This window comes from Durio zibethinus, chromosome 21 (genome assembly GCF_047325235.1).
Source record: "Durio zibethinus cultivar Kanyao isolate XHJ-2024 chromosome 21, ASM4732523v1, whole genome shotgun sequence".
Lineage (NCBI taxonomy): Eukaryota > Viridiplantae > Streptophyta > Magnoliopsida > Malvales > Malvaceae > Durio > Durio zibethinus.
The window spans coordinates 11,298,576-11,317,395 of NC_143182.1; the positions used below are offsets into that span (position 1 = coordinate 11,298,576).

At 32.3% G+C, this 18,820-nt stretch overlaps 2 protein-coding genes across 6 annotated transcripts; both read right to left on the bottom strand.

Annotated features, from left to right (window-relative positions):
- Positions 1–1,145: 1,145 nt before the first annotated feature.
- LOC111306238 (protein EMSY-LIKE 1-like) lies at positions 1,146–4,446 on the bottom strand. Of its 2 annotated transcripts, none has more exons than XM_089749961.1 (9): positions 4,283–4,446; positions 3,720–3,811; positions 3,324–3,648; positions 3,127–3,199; positions 2,962–3,008; positions 2,704–2,743; positions 2,467–2,567; positions 2,007–2,059; positions 1,146–1,401 (listed from the first exon to the last, which is right to left on the bottom strand). In XM_089749961.1, exons 4-9 carry the CDS (start codon positions 3,131–3,133, stop codon positions 1,353–1,355), a joined length of 297 nt encoding a protein of 98 aa, XP_089606087.1. In that variant the 5' UTR covers positions 3,134–3,199; positions 3,324–3,648; positions 3,720–3,811; positions 4,283–4,446; the 3' UTR covers positions 1,146–1,352. The 2 variants fall into 2 exon arrangements, with proteins under 2 accessions (XP_089606087.1, XP_089606086.1); XM_089749960.1 differs by having other exon boundaries at positions 2,467–2,639.
- Positions 4,447–5,628: 1,182 nt separating this feature from the next.
- Positions 5,629–18,546, bottom strand: LOC111305603 (uncharacterized). Of its 4 annotated transcripts, XM_022903284.2 has the most exons (11): positions 18,194–18,546; positions 17,585–17,738; positions 16,192–16,366; positions 15,328–15,443; positions 15,164–15,223; positions 13,644–13,794; positions 13,346–13,412; positions 6,976–7,047; positions 6,734–6,799; positions 5,941–6,081; positions 5,629–5,838 (listed from the first exon to the last, which is right to left on the bottom strand). In XM_022903284.2, exons 1-10 carry the CDS (start codon positions 18,383–18,385, stop codon positions 5,947–5,949), a joined length of 1,188 nt encoding a protein of 395 aa, XP_022759019.2. In that variant the 5' UTR covers positions 18,386–18,546; the 3' UTR covers positions 5,629–5,838; positions 5,941–5,946. The 4 variants fall into 4 exon arrangements, with proteins under 4 accessions (XP_022759019.2, XP_089606085.1, XP_022759018.2 ...); XM_089749959.1 differs by lacking the exon at positions 15,328–15,443 and having other exon boundaries at positions 15,156–15,223; XM_022903283.2 differs by having other exon boundaries at positions 5,629–6,081.
- Between the last annotated feature and the right edge of the window lie 274 nt (positions 18,547–18,820).

An 18,820-nucleotide genomic window follows, 5' to 3' on the forward strand; every position in this document is an offset into this window, starting at 1 on the left:
AATTAAAATATTTTTAAAATATATATTAAAAAAGAAAAAAATAAATAATTAAATAACACAAACCATAAAATATTTAATATTGCTTTGACGTTAAAAAAATTATATTTTAAAATCTAAATGCAATGTTAATCAAGATTTAATTTTCATTATATTTTTAATACAATATGATTAAATTTATTATACTTTCAATAAAATTTAAATATCAATTTTAATGAGATTAAATTAACATAAATTTTTTATTAATTTTTTTAATAAAAATTATAATAATTTTTATTATTATTATTAATATTACTGTAATTAATTTCCGTTCGGATTTGATGAAAATTTTTTTGGGGTTACATCGATGCTTCTTACGGGGAGCAACCCCTTCGTCGGTTAGGATCAAACTGTGTAAGAGCTAAGTACCAAGGTACAGGACCCTTGTCGGGGAGCCACGAGTATTCATGGGGGAGGTGGGGTCATGTCAATCCGACTTCGATTTTAGCTGTCTAAGTGATGTAATGTCCTTTCCTTAGCATGGCACATGTTATGTTGAGGTGACAAGGTCCATCACTTTGTTAGGGTTCGAGGCGCCTCGAGAGGTTTGGGCTCTTAGGCCTTAGTTATATATATATATATATTGACCCCTTTAAACACATAATATAAACATATAATATGATAAATATAATATATTTAATTTAATTTTATTATATAAATATACATTTAATATGTTTAACACTTTTAACATATTTTTTATATTTATTTTAATTTAATATAAATATATAAATTTTATTTAAATTTTTAATTTTTTAATTATTATAATTAACTATATAATTTCATATAAAAATTATTTTAAGTATTTAATTATGATACTTATTTAATAATTATTATAAAATTATTTTTTATATTAATAATATAAATACAATATAAATATTAATATTAATTTTATATATTATTATTTTAATTTTTAATTTGATACCAAAAATTAATATAATTATGTAATATAAATTAAAATTTAAATATACTAGCCTGCAGGCCCGTGCTATGCCGCAAGCTTGTTTTAACAGAAAACTCAACTGTGAGCAAAACTCAACAGTGTGTAAAGACTTTAAAATTAAATTGTTTTTCTCAATTCGACTTTGTAGTTCCAAAATCTGATATGCATAAATAGAAGAATATTGTACTCTTAATGAAGTAAAATGTGTAGCACCATTTACAACTCAAAGAATTTAACATACATTACTAGCATATAGACTTCAGTTTAAGTTCAGCCATCAATTTAAATCTAAAGCAGTTGAAGCAAGCGAGAAGAAACAAAAGAACCTCAAACTTTTGTTCTTCATTTGCATTTCATTAGATCTAATTGATCTTTATCATTCATAGAAGAGTCGAGGCAAGGGTCCTTTTCTACCCTCTCCAAACCTTACAACACAGAAAAAGTAAAAAAGCTAACTGTTAAAATTTGAGTTCCAAATAGATTTCAAACTGAATGCCTTTCAATCTTTTAAGATTGTGTTCCATTTTAGTTTAACTCAACATAATGCTTATCATCGACTATAGAATATAAGGCTTAGTGTGTTGTTGTAATGCTTACCATCGAAAAGTCAAAGCAGTGAAGTTTTACTTACTGAAATAACAACTAAACAATGGCTACAATCAAAGAACCATTTTAAGGGTCACTTTCTGTTCAACTGTGTCAATCTAATATTTGCCCACTATCAGAAAGAACTTTCTTTTATGAGATTGAGAGAGTATGACTTTATAAGGCTTTTAAATTTCTTCTCTAAAACCAACAAATCTCACCCCAGCCAAAGCCTAGCCCAACTTCCAATTTCTAATTGTATGCCAGAAGAGATATGTGGACACATAAACCTATAATAAGGTTTTTCTATTTCTTGTATTAAGTTTCACTATCATGCAAATACTATTTATATTAAAATTATATTTTTCAACACATTCTAACATTATCGCTGCATAAAATAATGACTACAGACGCCAATGATTCAGTTCATGCTAAGAAATCATACCCATTCTCAGTCTTATTTGTTGTATTTATATCATAAACCAGAGCATGTCGCCCCTGTAAAAAAAATAAAATGTACCGATGATAGCTTAGCAATCCACAGAATTATTATTAAAATAGTTATAAAAGGCATTTTACAACTCTTAGCAGGCATTTAAATTTTGAGGCATAAAGCACATTCCTTTCGAACAATCAGATTATGATTATGGGTGCCTTTAAATATGTAACAAAGTTTTTTCCTAATAAAATTGTTGCAACATTGGGAAATAAAAAAGCTTCATATGTGCTTTTGACTCACAAGTCAAGAAACTGCATAAAGAACTCCAGAAAGTGCCACTATGACTAAGCCTTGTATGCTTTCAATGTTACATAATTTTAAAACTTTCATCATCACCTAAAAACTCTGACTTAAGGTAAATCCCAGAGTGAGAGACAGAAATCGTCTTTGTATGCCTTGAACATACCTCAAAGGGATTGATATAAGCAATTACAGCTTCATAGAAGTTGTTGTCTTCAGGCCATCTCGTCCACGCTTTCCTTCTAATTAAGGGATCAAAAGTTGCTCCTTCAGCATGTTCATTTGCCGAAAGGCCACCAATGGAGCTAGGGTTATTGATTTGCCTATTTCCAGCCGAAACTGTAGAACTTTCTTAATTCAAAGGAAAAATGAAACAAAAATATTTAAAAAGATTGAGAATCACCTCCAATGAGAAGATTTACTGGGCAAATGTCTCGGTAAATCTGTAATATTCACAGTCACACCATAGGAAAGGTTCAACCATATAGAAACTGAGCAAATGTGTATCCTTAAGAGTTTTTTTTTTTTTTTTTTTTAATTAAAAACGAAACATGCATTAGATGACCAAAAAATGAATAGTCAATTAGTAAAAAAAAGGTTTAAAAAAATGATTAGCTTTTCTTCTTTCACTTCTTTCTTGCCTCTAGTGAAATACTTATACCCTCCGTAAAAGAGTAAACCCCAGCCTATTAAAGAAACAATCACAACCTGCAACAAACATAAAAGATTAATTCAATTAAAAAAAAGTGAAAATTTAAGCATCTCAAAGAAATGGGTTTTCAAAAATAAGCAACTAAAACAATTAAAAAGATATTAAAAAAAAAACCTTTCATGCTCTTCTTTCCATTTAGATAGGTTCATGGGATCTTCCCAAAAATTCACCGTAGGTTCACAATAATCTACAACAAAATCCAATCACCAAAAAAAGACAATTGTTTTATTGAAATAAGCTCAAAAAGAAGAAAGGCGTGATTTTTCTTATCATGGTTATAAAATGGTGATAGAAGTGTGAGAAGAAAATACCAACGCCACCATCGGCAAGGCCACGGTGGTGGATGAGGGTGGCAACTTCAGGAGTTGAATAAGCTGACTTTGGTGAGGACAACTAAGCCAGATTGGTGGCCTGGCCAGCCCTGGTGGTCCAAGCTGGCGTAGTTTTGGTGCAAACTGCTCTCTTTGTTTCTTGGAGTGCTTTTGAGACTGTGTATAGCATGAATTTCCCCTTCCCTGATTACCTTTCTGTGAGATGAAACTTCTGGAGAATAAAAGCAGATGAAGCTTCTGGAGAAGCTTCCTTTAAGACCAAAATTACCCTTAAATCTTTTAACCTTCCATTGTTAAGCTGTCCCTTCAATACAAATAAGAGTAATTTTCAATAATAAACTAAAATTAATCCAAAATAAAACAAAAAAGGCAAACCTGCTAAAGACAAATTTGCGAGTCTTTCAGTGTTCTTCATCTTCATGTTTATTTCTAATATAATAGGGATGAAAACTCGAATTTTTTTTTAGCTACAACAAAAAAAAAAAAAGTTAAAAGTCAAAATAGATCGAAACAATTAATGAATTAGTTGAGAAAAAAAATAAAATCAAGATTTAAATGAATTTCCAAGTAAAATTAGGATTAAAATTTTTTATTATTCTTTCTCTCAGATTGAGAGAAAATACGGGTAACGGTATAAATCATATCTGAACAACGATATATAACAAAAAGAGTAAAAAATTAGACATGCAGAATTTTATTAACACTGAAAACACAAAACTGAGAAACATAGATAAAATCCTCATAGCAAAACTTATCCCAAAACTTTAAATCGGAGCAACTAAAAAGCAAAGGCTGCAAATCCAATATATCAAAAAAAAAAAAAAGCCATGAACATTAAACTGAAACTAACGTTAAGTACAACGTTAGTAGCATTGTTATCCATCATCATATCTTTCAACATGTTGGCTTCACATGCAATTCTAGGCTCCAACACCCACCTCCACGGCGTTAAAACCGTCCAGCTCCACTTAGCATTTGGCCGTGAGAGCCTTGCTTTTGACCCCAACGGAAATGCCCATACACCAGCGTTGCTGATAGTCGGATTTGAAGAAGAAAAGCAGCGCATGAAAGCTGAAGACAGAGAGAAAGCGAGAAAGGACAGCTGGAGGCAGAAAAAACAAAGTAAAGACAATTTTTTATGACCCAAAATAACCTTCAATATATTTTTTATGACTTTAAAAACGTGGCCACTACAATTGAGGTAGGGATTGCTTTTAATATAATTATGGAGATATATTAAATACATATTAAATAAATATTAAATATTTTTATTTTTTAATATGTAAGTATTTTTTATATTATTAATATATCAAATTTATTAAATTATAAATGATAAATAATTTATAATAATTTATTATTTTAATTATATTTTTATATATATTTATGTTAATCAATTTATTCATGTGTATTTATATTAATCGTGTCTATTCGTGTATATTTATATTATTTTTGTTTATTTATATCTTATTTAAACAAATTAAATATATACATATTAATTATATTGTATTTATATAACACATATATTAAATGTATTATATTTATATTTTAAATTAATATATATTTAATATTTATATTTTAATAATTGTATCATTAAACATATTAAATATAACATAAAAATATGAATTATCAAATCTAATTATAGTGTCGAGGGAAAAAAGATTTCACATATAACAAGATTGTATTTTTATAATAACCACCCTTCCTTTACTTAGGCATTTGTTTTCAACAGTGGGAGAGACCATGTCATGTCTCCAAAGCAGACTTTTATCTCGTAGCGAACACAATCTAATAATTCTTACATCGATAGCATTAGATAGCAATTTAATCTATAATTTTTTTATGTCTAAAGTAATGTTCAACATTCTATTTTGTGAAGAATATTGACTTTCCTCGCCTCTTTAATTACCAAGCTTAAGAAGAATTTTCATGCACACAGGACACAGCCCAACACTTTCAACCTCTTTTCTACAATTCCAATTTCCGAGTTAAAAGGGGACTTTATTTGCATGGGAAACTCAAACTTTTTTTTTTCTTTTCTATATTTTTTGTGGTATCATCTTCATCAAAAAGGTAGTTTTCCAATGTTTTTAACATATAGCAAGCACTTTAATCTTCAAGATGGTATGTTCCTAGTAATTAAATTTTGCATTCCATAATTAAGTTAATGATTTTACATGGTTATATACTTTTATTTTGTGTGAAATAAAAGAATAAAATAAAAAAACTTAAATATATCTTGCTCATATAGCATCACTAAAATAAGTGAGTTTAAGCAAAACTGGAATTAAAAAATTACAATATCATATAAAATTGAATTTTCAATACGTCTTGGACACTAAAAATACATTTAAATCCACCAAGATTTTAGCTCAACTAAAACAAAGAACATTCCATTTTTGCCAACCAATAGACAATACAAAAAAAAAATGCTATTCATGTTAGAAGGGCTGAAGGGCAAGGGCATGATTTGCTTTGCTTTAGTTGAAGAAGCCATCTTGCCAGCAGAAGAAAGCAAAAGCCACTAAATACAATTAAAAATTTTTACGATAAAACAAGTTGAACACAAAAATTTTGGTACTAAAAGAAAAGAATGTACCATTTCTCATTCAATCTCTTTTTCGGGTCCAAAATACATAGTACAAGACACTGAGATTAAGATAAGTAGGCACCCAACAAGTCGACCGAATGAAGGAGCGATTCTTGAGGTGCCTATGCCCCATAACTGTGACAAGGCAACCTGAAACAGAATCCAGGGCAAGAAAAATCAATATGATTTGTAGCACTTACTAGACAATGATTAACTATTTTAAAATAGGAAATTAAACTTCGGATTTAGCCCAAATGGTTCACCCACTTTCTTTAAGAAGTAGATTCTAGGTTTGATCTTCAGCACTTGCATCATGAATGCCAAAGCAACAAAAATAGACAGTGACTATTAAAATTGTACAAAATAAAACAAATTGAATTTCTCCTTCAGGCTAGTAAAATTGTTTCTCTCCTTTTAAGACTAGTCCCATAATATATGTCCATAGTTGACAAAGTCAAAACAAAAGCCTTTTTCTTTCGCCACAACATAATTTAAAACAACTTCAAGTATCTTCCTCCTATCAAAATGATCTTATTTATTTTCTCACAGCTTTTCTCCAATCCAAGCAATTAGTGGAATTAGATTTCGTCTTAATCACTTCTCTCTTAATCATTTCTCTCTTATCTCTTATCTTTTATTTTCTCCCACCAACAACTCGAAATGCATTATTAGCATTAATGACCTCAACTTTAATTTGTAGAGTAAGAAGTAGCTCCAGCTAGAATCCTTCTAAGCTGGTTACACAATCAATCAGAAAGAATACCCTAAGTGCAACTGCGAGAGAAAGAGAGAGAGTATATACCTCAATAAATTGGACATTTGCAACGTTGCTAATTTTCTCAAGCTGAAGTCCACGCGCTAGAAACACCTGTTGCAGAACATATTCAGGCATATATGGGATAAATCATTGCCACAAAATTGGGAAACTACAGTTCAGTATGCTGGTTACTATAATTATTGTGATAGAAAATAGGTCAGAAAAAAAATCAGTTATTACAACTGTTGTTGGAATAGTGTTTATTGATTGTTGTATTGGAAACAAACCTCAGCTAAGAAGGACAGAATACCAAGTGCAAGCATCAGAGATAGTGAATAGAAACTTGGCAGCACAAACTCCTGTGATATACCAGTAAATGCAAAGTTTTGATGAGAAAAGCTGTAAACACTTGAAATACCAAGAAATGCAACTAATGCAAACCATATTCAAAATAATGATTTCTAGCTCCACTTGTAGAAACTCTACTCAAAACAAGTTCTGAGCTAAATGTTAGTAAAATAGTTGGCAGTTATACAAACTGATTGATTTGCAAGTCCAACTAGGAGCAAGTGCATGATAACAACAAACTAATCCTTTTCACATAACGAGGGTTAGCTACAAGGATCACATTATGCCACTGTGCTATATTAGGGCCATATTCTCAATAAATAGTATGTCTATTTTGATACTTTTCATCCAAGTCTTCTTTGGTCTTTTCTTTGTTTTGGACATGGATGTCATCCAAGTAAGTCAGTTTTTTCTTAGTTGAACACTCATAGGCTGCTCCTTTACGTGGTTAAAACTTTACCACCTAAAACAAATTTACTTTTAAATTGTTACCGCTGTGGGAAAATACTTATTTACTGCTGGTTGTAATCTTGTAATTTGTATATTTATTTGTATCTCTAGAATTAAGTATTTGTATCCCTAGAATTAAGGATAAAAAATTAGGATAGACAATCCCTCAATTATAGGATCAATTTTAGGAAGATTTAGTTTCCTAGTTTACCTACTAGTTAGTTGTATATAAACCTAAGGTGCTTGTATAATTTTTAAGAGCATTTTTTCAATATACATTCAGTTTTATTCTTAGTTTTTCACACAGTTTTATTTTTTAGTTTTTTTCACATGGTATCAGAGCTTTAGGCTCTTCTTGGGAAGCAAAATTTTCAGCTTTCACTGTTGACTTCTATTTTAGACCTTTATTGCGGAACCCCGTTAAGGCCTTTATAGCCATTTTATTTTTCCCTTCTTTAGCTTTCATTGCTAAGAGTCATTTTTGGTTATATCTTAAGACTTGTTTCAGTTCAAAGAAAGATAACAATGTTAAAGATAACAGAATCCACTACATTGCCACCCGATTTGAAAAATGTCAACTGGTAAAACCACCGAAATACTATAAATGTCTCGATAACAAGGAGAGTTGGACAGAAAAGAGATTGAGAAGCCAAGAAGCCTATTGAAAACCCTTGAAAAGCCCACTGGAGTATGTTCCTTGGGTAAAGTCTTTGATCGTCATGGATCAAATGTTTCGGTTAAACCTATTTTGAGTTATTAGGTCATTGACTCAGGAGTCACAAACCACATGACACATTCCTCATAGAAGTTTAGTACATATATCCTGTCCTAGGAATAAGAAAAATGTTGTTGCAGATAGTTCACTTACTACAATGGCAGGATTAAGAGATATTCAAATTAATCCTTCCTTTGTTCTTAAAAATGTTCTTCATGTTCCTCAATTGTTTATTAATCTGATATTTATTCAAAAATTTACTAGAGACGTGAACTGCAAAGTGACTTTTTATCCTTTCTATTGTGAATTTCAGGACCAAAATTCAAGAAAGGTTGGACTTGCTAACGAAAATGATGGATTATACTATCTTGAGACATCAAACAATACAAGTAATATCAAGAATAATTTACTTTTGTCATTTCTTTCTGAGAAATCTCCCAATAAAGATAAAATCTGACTTTATCATTTTTTTCTTAGACATCCTTCTTTTGGAACTTTGAAAAACATGTTTCCTTATTTGTTCAAAGGATTAAATATTGAAAATTTTCATTGTGATACTTGTGAACTTGCAAAGCATAGATGTGTGTCTTTTCCAATTAGTAACAAAAGAAGTTCTACTCCTTTTTATTTGATTCATGATGGCATTTAGGGTCCCTCTACAATTTCTAGTATTTCTAGTGCAAGGTGGCTTGTTTCTTTGATAGATGATTATACTAGGATCTCTTGGATATTTTTATTTAAATCCAAATCAGATGTGAATAGTGTGTTTTTAAACTTCCAAAACATGATTCAAAATCAATTTGGAGTGAAAATCAAGGGATTTAGGTTTGATAATGTAAGAGATTATTTCAACTAGAGTCTACCTATTTCCAAAAAGAAGGGATTATCCATGAGTTATCTTGTGTTAATTCTCCACAGCAGAATGGAGTGGCAGAGAGGAAAAACAACCATTTATTACCCATAACCCAAGTTTTACTTTTTCAAGTAAGCGTACCAAAATCCTACTGGGGGGAAGCTGTTCTCACTACCACACATTATAAATAGGTTACCTTCAAGGGTTTTGGGATTTAAAACTCTTATGAAACTTCTCTTACAATTCTATCCAACTTTAATACGACAAACAACCTCACACCTAGGATATTTGGTTGTACATTATTTGTTCATGTTCACAATCATAATAGGGGGAAGTTGGACCCTAAAGCAGTTAAGTGCATTATTGTGGGGCATTCATCAACTCAAAAGGATATAAGTGCTATCATCCTCCTATCAAAAAATTTTATGTGTCTGTAGATACCACTTTTGAAGAAAGTAAACCATTTTTTTCTCAACCTTATCTTCAGAGGGAGACTTCATTCATGAAAGATAAGGATAAAGACCTCTTTTTGCTTGACTTATCCTCCTCTTCAACATTTTCACCCATTAATTCTTCTAAATTCAAATCAAACACTGAATTTGAGTCTGAACTCATTCCAAACACTGAATTTGAGTCTAAACCTGTTTCATTTGAGTCCAAGTCAAACACTGAATTTAACTCTGAACTAGTTCCAAACACAAAAGATGTGACAAAAGATAATATTGTTCTTGATTCTATGAAGGAATTACAGGTGTACTCAAGAAGAAAAGTTCCAGCTCCTGAACCAATGCAAGTCCAAGAATCTCATCCTAACTCTGAAAATGAGGTAACTATAGTCTTTGACTCTATTTCTCAAAATGAGCATGAATCTCCTAAAACTAAAACTAGTGATTATGATCTGCCTATTGCCATTAAGAAAGGAACTAGAGAATGTACTAAGCATCCACTATACCTAATCTCTAATTTTGTGTTATTTGAAAAATTCTCGCCATCACTTAAAAATTTTCTTGTGAGCCTAAACACTATTTTCTATTCCAACTACATTATCCGAAGCATTATCCAGTGAGAAATGAAGAAAAGCCATGAAAATAGAAATGGAGGCCTTATAGAAAAATAAGATATGGGAACTGGTAGAATTGCCTAAAGGAAAAAATCCAGTTGGATATAAATGGGTTTTCATTGTAAAAACAAGGAAGATGATATTGTTGAAAGGTATAAAGCCAGGTTAGTGGCTAAGGGCTACACTCAAACTTATGGAGTGGATTATTAGAAAACTTTTGCTCTAGTTGCCAAGATGAATAAAGTTAGGCTTTTGTTATCCTTGGCTGCAAAAAACAATTTGCAGCTTCAATAATTTGATGTAAAGAATGCTTTTCTACATGGTGATTTGGAAGATGAAATATATATGAAAGTTCCACTGAGATTTAGAGGTCATCTAGAAGCAAACAAAGTATGCAAGCCAAAAAAGACTTTATATGGCCTTATATAGTCTCCTAGGGCTTGGTTCGGGAGATTTGCCAAAATGATGTTAGCAATGAGATATATGTAGACTCAAGGAGATCACACACTGTTTATCAAGCACTCGGATTCAAAGAGAGTCATTGTTCTATTAGTGTATGTTAATAATATAATTGTAACAGGAGATGATGAAAAAGAGTGAGAATCTCTAAAATAGTGTTTGGCTAGAGAATTTGAGATAAAAGAGCTAGGCAGATTGAAGTACTTCCTAAGAATTGAAGTAGCTCACTCACAGCATAACGTTTTCATCTCAAAACAGAAATATGTGATGGATCTTTTGAAGGAAACTGGGAAGCTCGCATGATCCTAATCATAAACTTGGAGAAACTAAAGAATATGCTACTGTAGATAGAGAGATATACCGGAGATTAGTTGGAAGACTCATTTATCTTTCACATACTAAACCTGATATAGCATATGTTGTGAGTGAGATAAGTCAATTTATGCATAGTCCTAAAGAAGTGCACCTACAAACTGTCTACCGTGCATTACATTATTTGAAGGCCAATCCTGGGAGAGGTATCTTGTTCAAAAGAAATTCGGGGTTGGTTCTGAAGGCATATATAGATGCGGATTATGCAAGTTCGGTAATTGATAAAAGATCCACATCAAGCTATTGAACTTTCCTAGGTGGTAATCTTGTGACTTGGTGGAGTAAAAAAATATAATGTAGTGGCAAGATCAAGTGCTGAAGTAGAGTTCAAAGCAATGGCTCAAGGAATTTGTGAACTACTATGGTTAAAGATTATCATAGAAGACATGAAGATCAAATGGGATGGACCAATAAGACTCTATTGTGATAACAAGTCTACAATAAGCATTGCACACAATCCTATGCAACATGACAGAACAAAACGTATTGAAGTAGACCAGCACTTCATAAAGGAAAAACTAGATAGCTGGTTGACTTGTACACTATATGTACCAACCAAAGGTCAACTTGCAAATGTATTGACTAAAGATCTTAGTAGTGCAACATTTCAGGAATTATTTCCAAGCTGAGAACAGTCACCAGCTTGAGAGGAGTGTAGAAAAACACTTATTTACAACTGGTTGTAATCTTGTAATCTGTATATTTATTTGTATCTCTAGAATTAAGTATCTGTATCCCTAGAATCCTTAGAATTAAGTATTTGCATCCCTGGAATTAAGGACAGAAAATTAGGATAGACAATCCTTCAATTATAAGATCAATTTTAGGAAGATTTAGTTTCCTTGTTTACCCACTAGTTAGTTGTATATAAAACTAAGGTGCTTGTATAATTCTTAAGAGTAGTTTTTCAATATGCATTTAATTTTACTCTTAGTTTTTCACACAATTTTATTTTTAAGTTTTATCTACAACCACTCCTACCTTTTCATGAATATATATTCCTAAATTTATCCTTAACTCTATACTCACATCTATTTTAGCATTTTTGTCAACTACCCTACTCTACTACATATTCTAGTTAGTAGCTACCAATTATTTAGTAAAATAAAAAGTACTAGTATTTTTTTTTTAAAGTTTTTTAGGGAGAGCATTATCAGTCATCTTAGCAATAATAGCATAATTTCTACCTGTTTTAATCAAAACATCCACTGTCTTTTCCAAAATATCAATAAAGTTGTGTTGAAACTGTAGAACGATAAACAAAAACACTTCAAAATTTGATAATCCTTCCAAAGTTTTTATCTTAGGAAATGTCATACATAATGAAAGAGTTGAATTTTAGGTTTCAACAATCGTGTCAATATAATACCTTTACAAATTTGATAATTAAATAAATCCAAGAGGAAGTAATTACCTAATACATAATCCTTAGGAGAACTACTATATGAAATGAATAACATAATTTATTATCATGAAATAGCTTCTCATAGATAAAAAGAGATAATAAGGTCTAGCAGAATTGATTAGTCGGTTAAACATAACTTGAGCCTCAAAACATTCTTTGTTACTTTATTGACAATAGGTATATTTAAGACTTTAGCAAACACCAATTTTTGGTTGGGTCATTTAGGTAGCAAACTAGAAGGTTGGCTGCCAGGTTCTAATTCCTAAACCATCTAATTCATTCTATAAAACTTTTAAGCGAAATTGAGAACTTAGTGGCAGATAGGCACTGAAAGTGCCAATCTGCAAATTGAGATCACGTTGTCAACCTAGAGGAACAGATGAAGGCAACAATAAACATCCATTTATGCGTTGCTGCAGCTTTAATATTTGGCAGTCAATACCAGGCAACAGTCAAAATTTTTAGCTTATTTCTTAACCAATGGAAATCAAGAAATACAACTAGTTATTCAAATTTACCTCTTATTTTCTACATGCTTTAGCCTATGACAAGTATTGAGTCTATAAACATTAAACATTCCACGTTACCAGTTTGAAATGGTTTACTTGTTTGGAACAACTCTATTCATATCAAAAGGCACTTTCCATGCACAATGAACTGCAGGTTTAGGCTTTGACAATGCATTCAAGCAACTGTTAACTACTCTTGTTAATATCACTTGGCACTTTTATATGCAAACAAGGATTGGCTAAGAAATGATTAAAAAAATCCATGGAAGTATGACAAGCAAGGTAAACCAGGATTTTGGGCCAGTGAGTCTATCATGAGATTTCTGATTTACTTCCAAAAATGGCACTTTGCATGGAAGTAATAAATGGTACAATTATGCAGAGTAAATGGAAGTTTGTAGACATTAGATCAGCCATGGCCAAACCTCTAACTATTTACACATAAAAAATGTGTCCCTCTAAACATTTATATTTTATGGCACTCACCTCTAAGGCAAATGTGCATATTCCAGCAGCAGGGCTAGCCAGTAGGCCAAATGAAAAAACTGTCACCCTAGAAAAGGAGTATTTGCCTCAAGCATTAATAGAATTGACAGATAAACCAAGGGTAGATATCATAATAAGGTTTGCGAAAATAAATATTGGAATGACAATTACAGAAAAATTCAGGAGCAAGTTTGATGATAAAAAAAATACTTTTAAAACATAGAAAAATAGAAAGAATTGCAGAATGTGAAATTTTCAAAGGACTCCATTCTAGTTAAAAAAAAAAGAAAATACTTACACGGCTTGATCTGATGCCTTAGCTGCAGCCTTTATGAGACAGTAGCTGATTCCACCAGTTATTGATGAAAGAAAACCAATCAAGGCTGCATATATCTGGTTACTTCTTCTGAAACTTGTATTGCTTGATTCCTCAGCTTTAAGCAACCCTCCTGCCACATCCAGGGAAGGTTGAAAAAGACTCACAGTCACAGTAACAGATTGCCACCAGTAATGCACAATTACAGATGAGACAAGAAGAGAAAACAAAATGGAAGGACATGATTTTGATTATGGCCATTCCTTATGCGAACATTGATGTGTTTACCATAAGGAATGGAACAGGCATAGCACTAGCTTCATTATAATTCACTAAAGAAAACATGTGTATATGCCTGCCACTTGAATGAAATCTGTGTTTTTAAACTGTTCTATAGAAAAACACAAAAAAATGCAACGTACTCCTCAAAGACATCAACTCTGCAGTTAGGATAATTTCATGGAAAAAGAAAGAAGATAAATGCAATGTACTCCTCAAACTGCTTTATTGTGGTTTATGATGGTTTGGTACAATAAATGGTATTAGGGTTTAGAGATTGGAATTCGTTTATACAAAAGTAAAATGATAACAAAAAGTTGAATTGAAGTTTCAATGAAAGCAGATAGATTGAATTTTCTAGCATTGCTAAGAAGATGAGTTTGACATTTGGGGTTTCTTATGAATTTGAAAGTCGATAATTTTAAGACTCTGAATAAGGCAAGAAAGAGCTCAAACTTGGTAGAACTGAACATAATTTGAGAACAGTGAAATTCCAATTTTTAGGTTTCAGCGTTTGGTGTTGGAAAAGAGAAGAATCAATGCTAGCAACTAACTTAAATTGAGAACAAGTAACTAAATTAATACAGAGAAGGGAAATAAATCCATATAATCCAAAAGCATTAAATAATCAACAAAGCTCAAATCCTTAACAACTCTCCAATATTTATATCACTGGATAGATGCATAGACCTCTCATATCCTACCAGAATGAGGACACTTAATCATTGAAATTAAAACTGAACTGAAATATACCAAAGACCACATAAAAGAATTAATAACTTAAGTAAAGCAAAATGAAACATATTTTCAATGTGGGACTTCACACTAAATGTGTCATTGAAGTGAAAGAAATCCATGATAAAAAGATAAAATTTTCATTTTAGTATTTTTAACTGGAGGTGAACAGACAAAGAAATTAAGTAGCAAACATGTAGCAAGAGACAAAAGAGAAGAGAAGTGAGGTTACTGAAGAGATTGCAGGACATCATAAGCATGGGAACAATAAAAATCATGCATTAGTGTAAATGGAAATGCTCTATTATCATTATAAATCAAACATACAATAAAAATCATGCATTAGCATAAATGGAAATGCTCTATTATCATTATAAATTAAACATACGGTAGCAAACATAAAATTCCCACTATACTTCAACCTTTAACATATCCAAGGCATTGATTCTGTGCACATTAGAGAAGGTTCTGTTAACTCACTTCTGTACCTTGTGTAGTAAGCATCTGCTGAAAAATGAAAAGCATGCCAAAGAAACTGCAAGCAAGACCTGGAAAGGGATGATAATCAATAAAGTAATCATAACCAACCACTGTATGGCAGCTCAAATTTTATAGCATAAGTCAGATAGAAGGTGAGAAAATGTTAACAGACCTCCGATTTCTGCAATTTTCAACTTTTCATGCAAAATAATTCTGGCCATGATTGAAGCCACTATTGGAGTTGTAAAGCTTAACATAATAGCATGAGAGAAAGGTATTCTTTGAATGCTGAAAACAAAATTAAATAAACTGGTTATTACTACTGGATTATCTTAGTTCTGATCACAAGGATAAAGCCTACAAGCCATAGCAAGAGCACTCCAAGAGCAGCAGGCAGGCTTACAATGACTAGAAAAATAAAAAGAAGCAAAACCTACTTCGGAAACTGAGAATGCAGTAAAGGGAAACTATTTAAAATGTTTAAACAAAACCATTACCAACGGTAGGGTATGCTGGCAAACAGATAAATTCATGTTTACCATGGTAACAATCTATGTCCTATGCAAACCTGATGATCTAATGTCCTATACTTCAAATAGTTTATATAAAAACTATGGCATTGCAAGGATAACAGTGATGAAGTCTTCCTTATAAGTTGCAAAGATGGGACTCCCAACAACTGATATAAGCGGGCAGAAACATGATGTAATTGCAGCACCCTCCGACACCCCTCCCCCGCCCCCCCAAAAAAAAAGTAAAAGAAAAAAATCTAGATTGCCTAATGGATCACTGGAGAAACATTAGTGTCCATATAATCTAGCAAAACTGCAAAAGAAGTTTATAACTTTAACAAGGTGAAAATGCTGTACGAAGGTTACAAATAGATAAAGAGGGAGTAACCCAATATGATGAAAACTTTTTCCTTTTCCTTTCTTGGTTATTCTTTCTCTGTTTCAGAAGAAGAGGAGGGTAAGGGTCCCCAATATAAACAAATTCTAAAAGAGACAGAAAAGCAAGAATGTGAAGTAAAACTTACCAATAGATAAAACTCAATAATGAGAGATATCCCACTAGGGCTCTTAAAACTAAAAGATTCCTGGGATTTGTTGCTCCAAACATTGGCTGCCCACTTCTTCTCAACCATAAATATGACAATATCAAGGTAATTGTACATCTTGTAAATGCAGTCTCAAACAAAGGAATTGACTGAGCTGCCATCATAAAACAATCATAGAAAAGATAATTAAATCAATGGAGACTTTATGAAATACATCTCATGCCAAAAATAATTTGAAATCATTGACAAAAGAGATGTCAGAAGCTACAAAGAAAGGGAAGGTATAAACTCTTAAAATACAAGAGGCGCAGCACCATATAGCATCAATATTGCATATGTCAATAACAATAATATACAGTGAAACCTGTACTTCCCAAAAATTTTGTAGCTGTTACAACTCATTAAATAGAAAGTGAGAAAAGAACTTCTACTTTTCTATGCACATAAAGACTAAGCAATCCTCCATATGTTTGTGATGACCACAGATTACATACTCTAAAATGGTTAATGACTTAATGTAAAGAGATTCTGATTCTAATGTTAAGTAGAATAGTACCACATTAGTCAAGATTGGAATTTGTCACAACCTCATAGTCAAGTTGCACCTCTCCACCTACTGCTACCAATTAGTTGTAGATTGAAAGCTTAATATGGTTTCGAAACAAGTTATTGCTCCCATTTTCGATGGTATTCGTTGGCCAATTTTCACAGTCCAAACGACAGCCTCATTTGTCTCAATTATTTTCATAGGCCCTACGCATGAGGGAGAGTGCCAAGTAGTGTTAAGCATCCAACTTAAAACCAATTGGCTGTAAGTGGAAAGGCCCAACTTCAATATAAGACTACAGGATATTGGTTATTTATTGGATGTGGGACAATCCACTTTAACAAGTAGCATTGTCACCTAACACTTAAAGAGTCTAGAGTTCATTGTGGTCTTAGATTTAGGATGAAATCTGTCCACCTATAGCCAATTGGTATTAGGTTGGAAATGCAAAAGCTTGGCAAGGTACCAAAACATGGGTTGTTTATTGCATACATTTCATAGTCCACATGATAGTCCATGTCTTAATTGTTTTATGGAGGCCTAAAGAACAGGAGAGTATTAAATCATGGTATCCCACATCAATCAACTTTGTATTTATTGTAAACATTATATTCAAGCTGTCCCTCTCCTGATTCCCAATTTTTTAAGATTAAAACCATATCCACTCACGCTATAGCTATTATTATATCCCATATAGTTCTATTTTGATTAACTTGCATTTGGAGTTCTATTCATTATAAATATTCAAAGGGAGCGGCAAAACATAAGTTACAAGAGAAAATAGACTAATTTACGTGGAGAGCAAGTGGAGCAGAAATTACTAACCAGTGAAATTACCAGAAAGAACTTCCATGACAAAGTAGATTATAGATGACAAGGCCATGCATACTAGACCAGAGTACCTGGATCCACTCCATACCCACAAAATAAACTGTGAAACTGGAGATATCTCTGTTTCTGGCACTTTTATCACTATCTCCTGCAAACACATTAAACCAAGTAACCTAAATTGAGTCCAAAAACTAAAAGAATTCAGCATTACCTCCTACATTCTTGGTAAGCAAATATTAATACTATTTTTAGCATAAACAATATGGTTAACCAATAATTTCAATCAACCAGAATAACCTCAATTTGTACGAGCTTTGTTGTTTAAGTTTAGCATCACTATGATTTATATCTATATCAAATTGTTCAAATTTTACCAATTATGAATCTAAATTGAGCTAAGCCACTTCATTGCATGTAACATTGTCCATTTCTTTCTAAGAAAATGAAATAGCAAAGAGAATAATTAACAATCCAAACGGTTTGCAATTAACAAGTAAAATTAAATCATAGTACAAACTAAATATTCAGGCAGTCAGAAATAGATAATTTTAAAGTAATAGAAAAAAATGTAAAAATAGAATTAAGGGGGTTTACTTTACTTACCCTAGGTTTTCTTCGGGAATGAGAGACCGAGAAGATGTTGATCTTGGGCCTCATGCTCGGCGTCAAGAGAGGTTTTATCTCCTCCGAAGCCGATGCTGATGAGCCACCATCAGCCGCCGATTCGGAGGCGCCAAGCACAATCAGTTCTACCGTATGATCTCCACCGTTGGTATTCGCTGAAGCCGCCATCATCAAACATCAAAAAGACAAAAAAGTCCCTAACGCCTACGAACAGTGGAATGTTGTCTGGCGCATCAAATAAAGGTGAATCTGAAAAGTTCAATTCCAGCGACCATGAATGAAGCTGCGGTTTCTTTGCATAGGGAAAAAAAAAATTGGTTAATGTTTTTTAGTTGTTGGTTGGTGGTAGTGACGCGTCAACGGTCAAGTTGGTGTCTACACGTGGCAGAAAAATTCTGTGAGAGTGGGACCCTTAAATTTTATTCTTGAATGGTTGTGTTCACGGCAGCCGTTGATTTTTGATTGTAATAGACATTGACGGGACTGTAGAGTGGACGGTTGGGATTGGGCTACGCATCTTGCGACATGGAATATGCCAATTACTATGATTCTTTCGATAGGAAATAGAAAACTCCTCATTTCTGGACATGGCCGCGCCAAATTGTT

Bases quoted from the DNA above. Each gene is read 5' to 3' on its own strand.
- LOC111306238 (XM_089749960.1), bottom strand. The intron at 2,060-2,466 runs GTATGTTCAAGG...TTTTTTTTACAG, and splicing joins CTTATATCAATCCCTTTGAG to GGGCGACATGCTCTGGTTTA. The intron at 1,402-2,006 runs GTATGATTTCTT...CTGTGTTGTAAG, and splicing joins ACAAATAAGACTGAGAATGG to GTTTGGAGAGGGTAGAAAAG.
- LOC111305603 (XM_022903284.2), bottom strand. From the start codon at position 18,385: ATGATGGCGGCTTCAGCGAATACCAACGGTGGAGATCATACGGTAGAA. The intron at 17,739-18,193 runs GTAAGTAAAGTA...ATGTGTTTGCAG, and splicing joins ATTCCCGAAGAAAACCTAGG to GAGATAGTGATAAAAGTGCC. The intron at 13,795-15,163 runs GTACAGAAGTGA...TGGATGTGGCAG, and splicing joins GCAGATGCTTACTACACAAG to GAGGGTTGCTTAAAGCTGAG.